General features: G+C 35.1%; 1 protein-coding gene across 4 annotated transcripts; it reads left to right on the top strand.

Annotated features, from left to right (window-relative positions):
- The first annotated feature begins 792 nt into the window (after positions 1-792).
- Positions 793-5,827, top strand: LOC142524163 (uncharacterized). 4 transcript variants are annotated; one of them, XM_075627969.1, is made up of 15 exons: positions 793-1,015; positions 1,096-1,135; positions 1,291-1,463; positions 1,684-2,559; positions 2,953-3,003; positions 3,096-3,203; positions 3,275-3,352; positions 3,708-3,799; positions 3,876-3,993; positions 4,436-4,527; positions 4,618-4,711; positions 4,807-4,895; positions 5,122-5,459; positions 5,574-5,643; positions 5,725-5,827. In XM_075627969.1, the coding sequence occupies exons 1-14, from the start codon at positions 983-985 to the stop codon at positions 5,603-5,605; spliced, it is 2,214 nt and encodes a 737-aa protein (XP_075484084.1). In that variant the 5' UTR covers positions 793-982; the 3' UTR covers positions 5,606-5,643; positions 5,725-5,827. The 4 variants fall into 4 exon arrangements, with proteins under 4 accessions (XP_075484084.1, XP_075484085.1, XP_075484086.1 ...); XM_075627970.1 differs by having other exon boundaries at positions 1,297-1,463; positions 5,574-5,827; XM_075627971.1 differs by having other exon boundaries at positions 3,096-3,182; positions 5,574-5,827.
- The last annotated feature ends 10,070 nt before the right edge of the window (positions 5,828-15,897 follow it).

Below are 15,897 nucleotides of genomic sequence, written 5' to 3'. Positions count from 1 at the left end.
TGCTACTAAAACAGATTGTTTTACATACATCAATAACCTTTTGGTTATTTGATTAATAGTGGTGTTTGGTGAACTGATGGTTCTTAAAAGTGATCACTAAGATTTCCAAAACAGACATTGTGATAAGTTCTGATTGGAGTGTGCTGTTACAAAGAATTTTGTAAAATCAAAATCTTTTAGTGAATCCTTCTTACAAAGATAGAAGGAGTGACGTATGAATGTTTTCTCCAAACATCCATAAAATTCATGTGTTCTTACTTTTCGCAAGCCTTTACATTTCAAACCATATCTTGTTGATTAGATTGCCAAACGATTAAAACTATCTTTAGAAATATTGAACCGTCTTCCACACTTTTCAAGTGGTTCATATTTCTAACTGTTCGAGAAAATCTTTCAAGCGGCTAAAACCGGTTGAAAACAAATTTTAAAAATAAATATTTTAAAGAGTTTATTCACCTCCTTCTAAACTTTTTTCCGATCCCAACACTCTTTTTACTAGCTCAATTTTATTTCAAGTCTGAGATGATATATTAACAAAAAAAATTAAATTCGAATATAAAAACAAATGCAAAAAATTAATATATAGTATATATTGAAATAAAATAGGAGAATCGTTAAATATGTCAATTAAAAAGTGAAAATAAAAGTTATTGAAATTTTAGAAAATAACGAATAAACTTTTATGACAGAAATTGAACTTTTAGTTTTGATTACAGATTTTTTTCCAACAGAAATTGAACTTTAGTTTTGATTACAGATTTTTTTTTCCAATATATATATATATATATATAAGGAAAATACAAAACCCTAGCAAACACGCCGCTGAATCCCTTCTCTAATTATTAATCGCTATATAAATGCAACAAAATTGGCCACAAACTCGAATATCTACTCTTTCCTTTCGTTTAAACCCTTGTTGCTAGGGTTTCTCTACCTTCTCAGACCCTCTCCCGCCACCATTAGAAACTCGTCTTTCCTTCCGATGGTGAACTCTGATAAGAAGTCAGCCGCTAAGGTGAAATATGCTTTGTCTACCTGTTGTTTTACTGTTGTTTTTGGTCCATTCGAAGATTGGATTAATCGGTTCTTTTTTAGGCCGATGCTGCCGTTATTCCAGCCAAACCCTTGAAAAAAGGTTAGATTTTGACTACGTTTAATCGCTGTTGCTCATTTTCTGGGTGGGGCTGTGAGGGTCTTGGTTTCTTGTTTTTGTTTATTGGTAGGTTGAGATGGGTTTTGTGGGTGTTCAATTTGACAACTTATTTGGGTTTCCATGTTTTGTATGTGTAGCAACAGGAAAGCGAGAAGCTGAGGAAGTTGTAGATAAAAAGAACGCTAAGAAGAAGAAGGAGTTGGTGGAGGAAAAGAAGATTGAAATCAAGACTAAGAAGAAGGTTGTCAAAAAGAAAGCCGAGACATCATCTGATGATGAATCTTCTTCGGAGTCCGAGAAAGAACTGAAGGTTTAATTGCTGAATTTGTTACAATTTATATTGTTTAATGCTTTATTTGTTTTTGTTTTTTGAGTGCCAAATCGTGAGATACCAATCTACTTGTTTCAATTTAAACATGCGCGCGTACTCTGTTTCTGTTGCTAGATATCTTTATGTGTTCTTGCCAGAATAAGGATAAGTACATTTTACCGATTATAATTTGTCAATTTGTGTTCCGAACTCTTACTAGGTTAAGGTATCTTCCAAGAATGGTGCCTTAAAACCGGACTCGGGATCTGAAGATAGTAGTGGTTTAGAGGAAGATGTCAGTGTACCTAAGAAGAGACCTGCAGCAAAAAATAGTCATGTGGCTGCTGCTAAGAAAAAAGACGAATCAATTGATGAGTCTGATTCTGAAAATGAAACTAGTTCTGACGATGATTTTGATGTGCCCAAGAAAGCCCCTGCAGCTCTAACAAAAAATGTACCTAAACCAGCTGCCAAGAAGAAAGACGAATCAAGCAGTTCTGACGATGATTTTGATGTGCCCAAGAAAGCCCCTGCAGATCTAACAAAAAATGTACCTAAACCAGCTGCCAAGAAGAAAGACGAATCAAGCAGTGATTCTGATTCTGAAGATGAAACTAGTTCTGATGAGGATGTTGCTGCAGCCAAGAAAGCTCCAGCACTTCAGGCTAAAAATGTCACTGTTGCTGCTACCAAGAAGGAAGATAAATCTATTGATGATTCTGATTCCGAAGATGAAACTAGTTCTGATGATGATGTTGCTGATGCCAAGAAAGCTCCTGCGGCTCAGGCTAAAAATGTCCTTGTAGCTGCTATCAAGAAGAAAGAAAAATCTTCTGATTCTGATGATGAAACTAGTTCAGATGAGGATGTTCCTGCTGTGAAGAAAGCCCTTAAATCTCTCACCAAAACTGCCCCAGCAGCTTCTGCTACAAAGAAGGACGAGTCAAACGAAGATTCTGTTTCTGAAGTCGAAACAAGTTCTGATGAAGAAGCTGAAGCTTCCAAGAAAACTGCAACTAAACATGTGACCAAGAAGAAGGTTGAGTCAAGTGAGAATTCAGAATCCGATGATGAAAGCAGCAGCGCTGAAGATGAGGTAAGTGTATAGTTCTGACTTCCCTGCATTTTCTATTAGACATTTTGTTACTGATTATTTAAGGAAAATTTGAAAAATGTTTTCTTCAAATCAAGTTTTTGAAAATTAACCCTCCCCTAGTGTTGTTGAGTGTTTGTTTTCAAATAGGTTAGTTTTCAAAAAAATTGTTTGACCAAGGTTAGTTTGCTAACTAACCCCATTTTTTTTATACCACTCTTATCTCAGGTAACTGAATTTTTTAACTCCTTTTCTTTCCTCCTGTTTTTTTGAGTTGAGGTGTGGGATGCCTGGAGGAAAACAAAAAAGACTTGCAAAAATGTGCTACTTTTTCAGGAAGTGTAAATTGGATTATTGATATGATTATTTAATACATTATATCACTCTTCTCTACAGGCTCCTAAAAAAGCTGTTTCTTTGAAGAGAACCACTACAGAAGCAAGCCAGGTATATTTAATCTCCTTAGGTTTCTATACTGTGCGACTTCTTTTTAGAATTTTAAGGAAACTGGAGATGATTACGGGAACACTGTTTTGCAGGCAAAGAAAAATGCTAGCTCTGAAGATGATAGTTCGGATGAGGAAAGTGATGATGAGGAGCCTCAAAAGAAGAAGATCAAAGCTCCAGTATGTTTAAGTGATTGTGTGGTATGAAATTTGTTATGATGAACTGTAATTGATTTCCTTGTTTTTACAACATACGGTTCTTGTTACTACAGGATACTGACGTAAAAATGTCTGATGCTGCATCTGCAAAGGCGAATTTAGGGAAAGGAGGTTTGCAAATTGAAAAAACTGTAAGCTCTTTTCGCCTGACATTAGTTTGATATCCGGATTCTGTAACACACTTAGGTAAAGTGATTATTGTCCCAGTGGCTGCTGGTTTTAGGCTGTTCCTTTTCTCAAGGGAACATGATTTGCATGCCTCCTACTTTATCTGTCACTAATTTGACTGTGTTTCAAATCTTTGCATGATCAGATTGTGGAAATAGTTCCAGGAAATGCAATCTTAACTTTTTGATCCACGACTTTTTTTTGGAGGGCACTCCACAGTTGGTGCATTTATGATATTTGGGTAGATGATGAAATTTTCTTCTTATTAGAAAGTGCATTATGGTGTTTAATTAACGTTCTATATGCACTCTTTTGCAGCCCAGGACTCCAATCACTCCGAAAGAGCAATCAAGAGGATCTAAAACCCTGTTTGTTGGGAATCTGTCTTACTCTATTGAGCAAGCTGATGTGTTAAGTATCGATGCTGTAAATTGTTTTCTAGGCGACCTATGTGTTTTTTACACTGACGCCATTGTAATGTTTCAGTGAGAATTTTTTCAAAGATGCTGGGGAAATTGTTGAGGTTCGCTTTTCCATGTTCCCCGACAATACATTCAGGGGCTTTGGTCATGTTGAGTTTGCTACAGCAGCAGAAGCAGAGAAGGTGATTATTTATGGATTCATATTTCTGTCTTGGTGCTAATACTTAAATATGATTTCCTAAGAGGGATGCGAATGAACTGAATCGAGCCGCGTAGTAGTTTTTCTATTGTATTCGAGCTTGAACATCTATGCGAAGTTTTAATAATAGACCAGTTTTTTTTAATTGATAGATAATAGACCAGTTTTGATATAAGCTATATGGTATTTTATACTAAAAAAAGTTGAAATAGTAGTCATGACAAATACCTAGCGATGCTACTGCATAATCACTAGTGTCGATAAATAAAAATGGCAAAGTTGTGAATGTCCCGATGCTTGGTCGGCTAGCGGTTTTGGCCCTGCTTGAGAATATATTATTCTAAACTGTGTGATTTAGTCATTTTTGTGTTAACTTTTACTAGAAGTTTGTATTGTAATCGAATATTTGTGTATAAATTTGTCAGGCCCTCCGCGCGACGAATGGTAAGGAGTTGCTGGGTCGTCCTGTGAAACTTGACCTTGCAAGAGAAAGGGGGTCCTTCACTCCGCATAGCGGGTGGGTTTGAATCATTATTTATAGCCTTAATTCTAAGGTTTGCTTTATAAATTTGGTGCTTACATAATAATTTTACTTAAATTGGTTTAGTGAAAAGGATACGAATTCCTTCCAGAAGGGTGGTAGAGCTCAAGGACAAACAGTTTTTGTTCGTGGATTCGATAAAAACGGTGAAGAAGACCAGGCATGTGTTTTCATATTCCATTTTTGTTACCCATTTTATCATCTCTGCTGCATCAAGTGGCATAAATTGTCATCACTAACATAACTAAATTTCAGATTAGGAGCTCTTTGGAAGATCATTTTGGTTCCTGTGGTGAAATTTCTAGAGTCTCTCTTCCTAAAGATCAAGAGGGTGGTTTTAAGGGGTCTGATTTCTCTTTTAATTTTCTTCCCTTGGTTTCAGGGGCCTACTCTATTTCAAGAACAATTAAATTTTTATTATTTTCATTAGTTTTTTTATGCTTTTGAAAATTGATCATACATGTCTCCATGACGTTAAAAACGTGTTTTTATCACCTTCCAGCTTGTTATTTTTTTCTTATTTAAGCTCTTGTATATTGAAATGGCTTATTCACATTACTCTGTTCACAGGATGGCTTATATCGATTTTACTGAGAGTGATGGCTTCAACAAAGCTTTAGAATTGAATGGTTCTGATATTGGAGAGTACACTTTGACTGTGGAGGAGGCGAAGCCTAGAAATGATGCCTCTGGTGGGCCCAGACGTGGTGGGAGAAGTGGCGGCGGGCACAGCTCCGGTGATAGGTTTGGTGGCCGCTCTGGAGACCGCTTTGGCGATAGTGGTCGTGGTGGCCGGTTCGGAAACCGTGGCCGCTCTGGAGGTCACTTTGGCGATGGTAGTCGTGGTGGCAGATTTAGCAGAGGACGTGGAACTCCCAACAAGCCGAGCATGGCTGCGGCTGGAACTGGTGTGTGCAAATAATTTATCTACTTTGCACCATTTTTACAATAGATGTAGATGGTTTATAACTCGAATGGTATTTATATATATATTTGCCTTAAATGGTATATTTTGTTTGCAGGGAAGAAAACAACCTTCAATGACGATGAGTAGAAGCAGTTTTATTTTTGCATGGATATGGGCAAGAGCTTGTTTTTTTTATTTTAAATGTTTACTGTTTATTTTTATAAAATCTGCATGTACTGTTTTAAATAGCAGCAGTTATATTGCAGAGTAGTTGGTGTTTTTGATAATTGACAAATGATGATATAATATAACAACTATATATATATATTTGTGTTGAGACTCCAGAGATACGCTACCTTCCTTTTTCAACTTTCTCTAATGCTATTTTTATGTATTTATTTTATTTTGGCTCAACATGATTTCTTCTAATTGATGTAATTTCAGCAAATACTTAAAAAATTATCTAAATCAATCAACAGTAACAAATGCTAGCAAAATCCTTGTGCTAACTACTCAACTAGTCGGGTATAGAGCAAAAGATACATGATTATGACCTGATGAGTTCGGGTACCCGTAAACTCAATATTTTCATAAAAATTGAAAATCAATGATTCATAATATAATCTATAACATAAACCCAATTTTTTTGAAGAAAATATACTTCTGTAAAAAATACAAGTATATATTTTAATTTATACAATATTCTACAATAAATATCCTGAAATGGAGATTTGTTAGCAATATTTCATATAAAGATTTGTTAACAATACGAAATAGATTATATTTGTTTTGTTTGAATGAATAATGCGAAACAATTTTATATAATACTATTATATATTTAGACTATCGTCTGAATTAATTTGCCGAGACAAGAAAATTAGTAGTTGGCAAGAGATGAGAGAAAAAAATCTCACCATTTTCCTTTTATTTAAAGAACAAAAAATATTTTGACATATGAATAATTAATTAAATAGCAAATTGATACATGAATTTTTTTTAATGCTCCATTGATATTATATTTTTTAAAATCGAACTTCAATTGGTTTTTATGAGATAAGGGGTTACAAAGGTATTTTACGAAAAAATAAGAGTAAAATATTTTTGTTCACAAACTTTGTACACTTATTTTTACAAATGGCTTAATTGATATATCTTTTAATCTAATTTTACTTAATTTGTAGGAGGCAAAATTTTATGAGGCCCATTTTATAAATAAAAAATTGAATGAAAATATTGAATAATGATTATTTATAAATTATCAGAACATCAATACATGCCGTAAAAAATAATTATTCCATGCCATAAAAAATAAATTACTAAAAAAATATTTTGCTATTCATTTTTATGTTCAACACTTTTCTATAATATGAAAACTATTTTTAAAGCATTATAAAATTTCATTTCGACCAATAATTTCAAAATCATGAAAATGGATGTCAATGATAATATTATTTACTGCAATCACATATATTCTATAGTATAATTTTGTATAGTTAAAAACATTTTTAAACTTAAGATATGAGAAAGTATTGAATATTATTGTTAGAATAGTTTTATTAACACGAAACCGCTATATTTATTGGACACCCGCTGCAAGAGATCATCTGACAAAACTGACCAGTAATAAAATTCAATGTAGTGTAAAGATTCAAACCGTCTCATTCTCACCACATTACAAAAAGATAGTTTTGAGCATTTCAATGAAGATATTGCAAGTCAAGTCGTTCAGATGAATACTACAAATGGAAAGAACGCCCAATATTCTAAAAACCCCTGAATTGACAGAAAGTTACCTATTTGGCCTACGATTTGCTAAAAAACAAGAAGAACATTAAAGAGTATTTAATAATATGCATTGCGATTGAAAATGACTTGTCCATGTTGCCGAGGAAAACAATACAGATGATCGTTGAAAATAAAATCAGACCATTGGTGTTTTGCAACTATAAAAATGAAGAATATTCAAAGTGAAGAACATTAGAAACTTGAACAATCAAGTATTCCAGAGGCTGAATAAAAAATTCTACAATCTGCATATTTTTATATCGTTTGAGCACACTTAATAGTTTACATTTCAAACTGTTCAACCAAATCACACACTTACTAGATTAATTCAGGTATTCAAGAATCAACCTGTGCTACCTCAACTAAGTCAATCCGTTATAAATCTGGGCGTTGGGTCATTGTTATTTATTGTGTTGTCTGGTGAACCAAGAGTTATTAAACATCCAGACCTTGTAAAGTAATCACTAAGAGTTCCAGTTTAGGAAGTGTGATAAGTGCTAAATGACGCGGGATGTTACAAGATGTTGTAAAGCCAAAGTCTTTTCATGAAAATTTTCCTATAAGTGAAAGAAGGAGTGATATAGGAGTTTTATCTCCGAACATTCATAAAATCTTGTATCATTTAATTACGCACTTTACATTTCCTCACAATCAGTTTTACAACCATTTCTTGTTAAACTATCAACCGTTTATTTATCACTAGCCAACCAAACCGTTTGTTCAATTATTCTATTTTAAAGTGGTTCAATAAAACTACTCATTTAAGAATAGTTCTTGTGGCTGTTAAGAACGCTTTAAAGTTCAAAGAATTTTTAAAGAGTTTATTCACTCTCCATCTGATTATAACTCGATCCTAACAAGTGGTATCGGAGAAGATTTTTCTTGAACTCTGATTACTACACTTTCTAATGCCATCGTTTGAAAATATTTTCATGTTTTCAAAGGAAAATAATGACGATTGGAAAATCAGAATGCAGACACATTTAGCAGCCCAAGATGATGATATGCAGTGTGTCATCACTCCAATGAAGATTTTAAAAGAAAATCCAGCCATTGTTGTATGTGAGGGTTCTTCACATATGGTGGAGAAGCACCAGTCTGAATGGACGATTGAGGAGAAGAAGAAGACCAACCTCGATAATGTGACCAATGATATTCTTTACAAAATTTAGATAAAATATGTTTACCGAAATCAAAACTTGTTCTACAACTAAAGAGATCTAGGAGAAGCTGACACAAATCTGTGAGGGAAATGACAAGACCAAGGAGAACAAGCTAACCGCTGCCATCCAGAAGTTCGATAATGCCAAAATGAAGCCCGAAATGAGTTCGATGAACGATTTAGAAATATCATTTAGAGTAAGAGAATCTCATCCTCAAATAATTTAAATGTAGACAGTTGACTGAAGTCTCTTCGTATTCTTCTATTCGTTTCTTCAGTTGGCTTGAATCTCTCTATAAATAAGATCAAACTCATTAGATGAAAAATAATTCTACAGACAATATTAATCAAGAGCAGATGGACAAAGTTAGCAGTTTCAAGCAACCCAATATTGCAGAGAAGAAGAGTTCAACTGATGAAGAGCCCAACTGAATCAGTGAAATTAGTTCAACTAACAAGTCAACTAATTTCACCTCACCAGTTAAAGATCAGTTCAATTGACCAGTTCAAAACATCATTTAGGAACGAACCAGTTTGCAGATACGACAAGCTTAATCCAGCTATGCACAAAGGTACAAAAGCTATTGTATGGTCAAGGTACAATAAGAGACGTTGCAGCAGCTCTTAAAGCCAAATGTTCCAGATATCTATTTGGGGGAACAAATTCAAACTGCAACGGATTCATTCACTAAGTCTCATTGTACGTTCAGCCAAATGCTTATAAATAGAAGCCGAAGCTCAGTGAAGACGAAGATGAGAGTTGACGAGTGAAAGATAAAATACGGAGAGGGCCCACATAATGTTTATCAACTTTGAAGAAGCAATCAGCCCAGAGGGAACACTTCATCGTGTTATCAGCTTACTAGAAGAAAAATTCCCTCAGTGTGTGAGAACACTTTCGTGTTGTAATAAAAGAATCAGTTCACACACACACACACACCACCACTCAAATATAGTCTTGCACAAAGACAATAAACTTGTGTATGTAGTCTTTGACACACAAACGTTAAACAAGTGTTGGATGGAAGGTGTTGCCTTCAGTCTAGTCTATGAGATCAGTTAGGCAGTTGAGTAAGTCCTAAACTGAGTGGGTTTGTACAAATCATTGTATAGATCAAAGTCTTCTAGTGTATCCTACCCGAGGAGGTAGAAGGGTGATGTAGGAGCAGTTGAAGTCTCCAAATATCCATAAAAATATCTTGTATATTTAATTGTTTAATTGCTGTTTTTAAACTGATTTGATCAGTTAGAGCATCTGTCAGTTCAGTTTTCACCATAACTGAAATGATATACGTCACAACTGATTCCCTTTATTTTCAGTTATTCAGTTACACATTATATAAAATATATCAGTATTTCTTAACGAATGATTATTTCGAGTGTTTTTTGCTTGATTTAAAATCAAACTCGATTTAGTTCATCGGTGTAAACATTCTTAGATAACGAGATATTGCAGCTCTTGGAGAATATTGTGTTTGAAGCACCTCAATGTGCCCGAATCGATCCGTCAAACTTTTAATTGATCTTACTCAGTAGTGAAATTATTATATGGATCATGTTTCGAATTATATAAGTTTTATGTGTATGTTGGTTTCGGCCAAGGCTTGTTTTTTTTAAAAAAAATCGGTAGTTTTGTAGTAGACGTTTCACAACTACTAATAATAGAAAATAAAATAATAATATTTTTTGTGGGGCCAACTCAATCCAAACCATCTCAACATACATACTAGCGGCCTTCCGTTCACTTCCAAACGGTTGTCAAAATATTAAATCAACCCATCTTTTCTACACTGCAAGTTGGTCGACCAGACTTGTCTAGGCTATTTTGGCAACTCTACTTTTTGTTGTTTCACCTGCTTTTTATGATATTAATTTATCATGTACTTAGACAAGAAATATCATTTGTATTCTTTTAAAAATTATATTACTGAACTAATCTTTTTAGATATTATAATTTTTAGGATCAAATTAGATATTATAGGGATAAATAAGCTCTTTAAAAATTATTTAAAACTTTAAACCATTCTTAACAATTTTTAATCTGTTAAGAACTATTCTTGAACGGCTATCTCTACTAAATCACATTAAAATAAAGTAAGTGCAGAAACGGTCCAGTTTGCCTAGTAATAAATAAACAATTGGCAGCTTAACAAGAAACGGTATGAACACTTGAATGTGAGGAAATGTAAAGTGTGTAAGTAAATGATGCAAGATTTTTATGATGTTCAGAGGTACTTATTTGTTATTAAAGGTTGATCTGACCTGCTTATATAATTGACATGCAGAACAGACTTTATCTTTAGTTAAATCAATGTTAGACAACCCAAAGACCGGTTTTGTTTAGTGATATTGGCAATAGATTTGAAATTTAGATGAGAAAGTCGTTTATGTCAATGTCAATTCTTATTACCATGCAAAGCAATAAAGCATGTAGGAGCATTCAGGTCATCATCGTTCCAACTAAATTTATAAGTGTTTTGTTCTCTTAAACTGGCTAGCATGATGTCACCATTCGCAGATTTGACAGTACAAGTATGCTTTTGAAATTCAATAGGGTACCCATTGTCACATAACTGACTTATGCGAATCAAATCTTAAGAAATATTTTCAGCCAATACTTTTACCCACGGTCTTACTCTTGGAATTATCACCAAATGTGATTTTTGGTCTTTTGTAATCAATCAATTATAATAACACCTTGATGTCACAAATCATGTGCTACGAAAACCTACTGTAAAAGATTCAAATATATTCTTTAAGATTGTTATTCTTTTGTACCTGCAATCAAGATAAAACTTTGGTACACAATACTAGTTGGGTCCTTAACAGATTAACCTTTTCGCGACCGATACTTGAATTATCCAAACAGATTTTCATTGTGTGTTCCCAGTAGGGTACGGCTGCGGGCATGAACTAGTAATATATGTTGTTTTCTCCCTCTTCTAAATGTGTTTTAGGCCGTTCATCCTTATTTTTCAATCTTTATCTCTTTTGAATCGGCCGACAGTTGTGTAGCGGTTCGATTTTACCTTCGCATAATAATGTCCTGTTGGACTTGGCTTTTTGCAGGACCATTCAAGGCTTCGTGACCATCTTGATTTTGTCTGCCCTTTAGTCTTGACCGGTTGGACTTAGAACTCTCGGGTTCAATATAACCTAATCCACGATGCATGCCTTTGTTCTCAAGAATTATATTCTCGTTGGTTTGAGTTCAGGCTGATCATGTTCATATGTCGTGCTAGATCTGATAAAGTTATTAACTTTTACTTTTCCTTGTTTAGACACAATTGAGAGTTTCCTGAGAAGTACTGTGCTCATTATTTCCGAACACTATCCTGGTTATATCATCGATTGGTTTTTGCAACTCTTGCATCGTCTCTATGGAAGTAGAAGACTTGTTCCAAGAATTAACTAGGATTGTCAATTGTTTGTTTTCATTAAACGTTGCTTGGAACACTCTCCGTATATCTTCATTCTCACCCTCTAACATATTAACTTTTACTTTCAGATCGTCAACCTCCTTTCGCTGCAAACAGCTAGAATTGGATTACTTATCATTCAAGTTTTTGTTTTCTGCCTTGGCTTCATGGATTAATTGCGATAGTCTTTTGTACTCGTCTACCATGTCAAGCAGTGTCGTGACAATATCTTCACATGTAAATTCAATTGAGTCAAAATTAAATATCATGTCATCGGCAGTTTCCAGCTCAACTTCATAAATCTCCGGCTCAACATCCTACATGAGACACTGAACCTTGTCATCATTTCTTTCATTTGATGAGATCTCCGAACTAGATTGTTCTGAACCTGAATCGACTCATTTTCTTTTTCTCTCCTCAGCAACAAGCACTATTTGATTTTTCTTCTTCTTGAAAGATCTTTTTTCATCTTTGGACCGTCGTCTCTCAAATTGTTTTTTATTCTTCTTTGACCTATTACAATCTGCAATGAAATGACCTTGTATTTCACTGTTAAAGCAAGCTTGTTTTCATTAGTTTGGTCTTTTTTACGATAGCGATTAAATTTGGATTGATTCTTTTCTTGAATTTGCCGAATTTCTTAAGAAATAAAGACATAATATCAATACTTATCTGGTCAACAGATTTTATGTTAGAGGCTTCTTCATTAATGGTTGTATTTGATGTTGTAGCAGAACTTTTATGGGTTGAGGAGTGGATGGCTCCTCTTCTGTCATGATTCCTAGCTTAAACTAGTAAGATTTCAGGTCACCAAACAAATCACGCATGTTGGGTGCAATAATTGTCCCTGCTTGGTAGAGCGATCGAACCGTGGTGCATGAGCTGCTCTGCGGTTTAAAATATTTGAGTTGCACCATTTACCACTAGCTATAACTTTTGGTAAATTGGCAAGCGCTCGGTCCTACAATTGGTATCAGAGCCAAAGTCACGGGTTCGATTCCAATTGATTGCAAGGAGTGCAATTATTGGAAGGAAGATTGTTAGGTGCAATAATTGTCCCTGCTTGGTAGAGCGATCGAACTGTGGGGCTTGAGCTGCTGTGCGGTTTAAAAGATTTGATTTACACCATTTACCACTAGCTATAGCTTTTGGTAAAGCGACAAGTGCTCGGTCCTACAACGCAGTTCTAGTTTGTTGAGGTATTTGGATTCCATTATGGCCATTGTCGTTACATCTCAATATTTGGGAAGTGCTCTCATTATCTTCAAAGAAATTTCATGATTAGAATATTCAATAACGAGACATGCAAGTATCTCATGCATTTATTTAGGGAGAATGTTGATTTTTAAATTGGTTAACTGATAAGACAATTATCAGTTGGTCTTAAACTGAACTGAATCAGTTTTCAAATGATCACTCAGTTATTGACCTAACTGATCTTATCACGTAGGTTAATTGATTATCCATAAAATTCCACATTAAATGTTGTGCCTGTCTAAATTACGTCATTAAATATAATTTCTCGTATAATGGTTGACAACTTGGCCCCACGTAGTTCGATCGACTTATTTACAGTTACACATCACGTACACACATTTTTCTTTATTCAAATTACTCTTGGACTGACACGTGTCCAAAAATTTGAACAGTCACCAACATAAGTAATCGTGCCGCCCTTATTCAGTTTTTCTTTATGTCATATCATTCTTTCAGAGCTTCTATTCACTCAGAGCATTCAAACTTTCAGAGTATTCTTCTTTGCAAAAAATTCACAGTAATCAAAATGACAGCAAACTCGGTTTTGAGATCTAATCATTTTGCTCAAAATTTTGCACAACATACATGGATTTTGTACACAATAAACATCAAAAAATATAATATGACGAGATCAATGCAAAAATGAAAGCATATACATGTATTTGAAGAATATACTCACAAAACGACGATACCGAAGCGGAGAGAATGCGAGGGTTGATCCGGGACGAATTGTGGCACGTTTTCTTGCTACAAACTGAATGTAAAGTTGCTGGAAAAATCGAAGAGGAAGGGGCTCCTGGAGAGGGTAACAAGAACCCTAGATTTTCTTCAAAAGAAATGAAATGGAACATAAAGAAATGTGTGTGTGTGTTTATCGTGAATGTGTGTATGTGTGAAAAGGGTGTGTGTGTGAATTTAAAGCTTAGGGAGGTAATTAGTGAGTTAATTTGATTAATTAAAAATGCTAATATCAAATAACATACTAAATAAAATACTAATTCCCCACTAAATTACTAGCATCCCTACATTTAAAATAAAATACACAAGTTAAACTTTTGAAAGTTTAAAAATCTTAGAATCACTAAATAAATAAATTAGACTTTAAAAATGTTAAAAAACTTCATAAATCATTTAAAATGACACTTTCATGACTTGAAATAAAATGCCACATTTTACAAATCACCCAAATCTTCGCTGATCTCGTTTCCTCGATCCTGCATTGAATAATCGCCTGAAACATGAAACTCAAGAAAAAAATTTAATGTGCATCACATAAACATAAATAATTTAAAATAATGCAAATTCATAAATTATGCATCGCTAAAATCATTTTAAACTTAAATAAATAATTTAACAATTTAAATAAATGCATGGGTTTTATGTGTACCGATTTTAGGCTCTACACTTCCTCCCACACTTAAATAAATTTCGTCCTTGAAATTATATCTTACCAAATAATTCTGGGTAGCGATTCCTCAAATCTGCCTCAACCTCCCAAGTGGCCTCCTCCACTGATTGATTCAGCCACCAGACTTTGACCAACCTGGTCACTTTGTTCCGAAGTCTCCGCTCCTGTCTGTCTAGGATTTGTAGGTCTTTCCTCATACGACAGATCTGGAGCCAACTGCAATGGCTCAAAACTCAAGACATGCGAAGGATTTTCTATATAATTCCTCAGCATCGAGACGTGGAATACATAGTGTACTCCGGCCAGATTCGGCGGTAAGGCTACACGATAAGCTAGCGTCCCAACTCTGTCAAGAATTTCGAATGGTCCAATAAATCTCGAACTCAATTTTCCTCTCTTCCAAAACCTCACAAAACCCTTCATAGGTGCTATCTTTACAAATATGTGATCTCCTATGGCAAATTCGAGATCCTTTCTTCTCTTGTCAGCACAACTCTTTTGGCGACTCTAGGCGGTCTTCATCCTGTCACGGATCTTGACCACCACATCTACAGTCTGCTGAACATTCTCTGGGCCAAGTTCTGATCTCTCACCGACTTCATCCCAACGAATCGACAATATGCACTTACTTCTATACAGTGCTTCGTAGGGAGCCATACCTATAGATAATCGAAAACTGTTGTTGTAGGTAAATTCCACTAGAGGTAACTTCAACTCCCAATTCCCATGGAAATCGATCACACAGGCTCGCAGCAAATCTTCCAAAATTTGAATCACTCGCTCAGACTGGCCATCTGTCTGAGGGTGGAATGCCGTACTGAATAGCAACTTCGTCCCCATGGCTGCATGTAAAATCTTCCAAAAGGATGATGTGGACCTCGGGTCCCTGTCGGACACAATAGAAGCTGGAATCCCGTGCAAACATACTATCTCTCTGGTATAGAGCTCTGCATACTAAGTCATGGAGAAATTCATCTTCACCGGTAAGAAATGTGCTGACTTAGTAAGTCGATCCACTAAAACCCAAATGAAATTGGATCCTTTGATTCACCTCGGCAAACCAACAACGAAATCCATGGTGATATTCTCCCATTTCCACTTGGGGATAGGGAGCGGATTAAGCATTCCTGCTGGCCTCTAATGCTCTGCTTTCACTTGTTGACAAGTGAGACATTCAGATACAAATCGGCGGATGTCTCGCTTCATACCTGGCCACCAATACAAAATCTGTAAATCCTTGTACATCTTGACACCTCCTGGATGAACGGAATACGGAGATGCGTTTGCCTCTGTCAGAATATCCTCTCTGATCGAATCAACACTAGGCACCCACATCCTTCCTCTGTATCTCACAATACCATCAGACACTGTGTAGAGTACACTAACCTTGGCTGACCTCTACGGATTC

This window comes from Primulina tabacum, chromosome 14, assembly GCF_025594145.1.
Source record: "Primulina tabacum isolate GXHZ01 chromosome 14, ASM2559414v2, whole genome shotgun sequence".
Lineage (NCBI taxonomy): Eukaryota > Viridiplantae > Streptophyta > Magnoliopsida > Lamiales > Gesneriaceae > Primulina > Primulina tabacum.
Note: the sequence above shows the minus strand (reverse complement) of the source record. Positions and strands in the feature narration are given on the sequence as shown.

Bases quoted from the DNA above. Each gene is read 5' to 3' on its own strand.
- LOC142524163 (XM_075627969.1), top strand. From the start codon at position 983: ATGGTGAACTCTGATAAGAAGTCAGCCGCTAAG. The intron at 1,136-1,290 runs GTTAGATTTTGA...TTGTATGTGTAG, and splicing joins AGCCAAACCCTTGAAAAAAG to CAACAGGAAAGCGAGAAGCT. The intron at 4,712-4,806 runs GCATGTGTTTTC...ACTAAATTTCAG, and splicing joins AAAACGGTGAAGAAGACCAG to ATTAGGAGCTCTTTGGAAGA.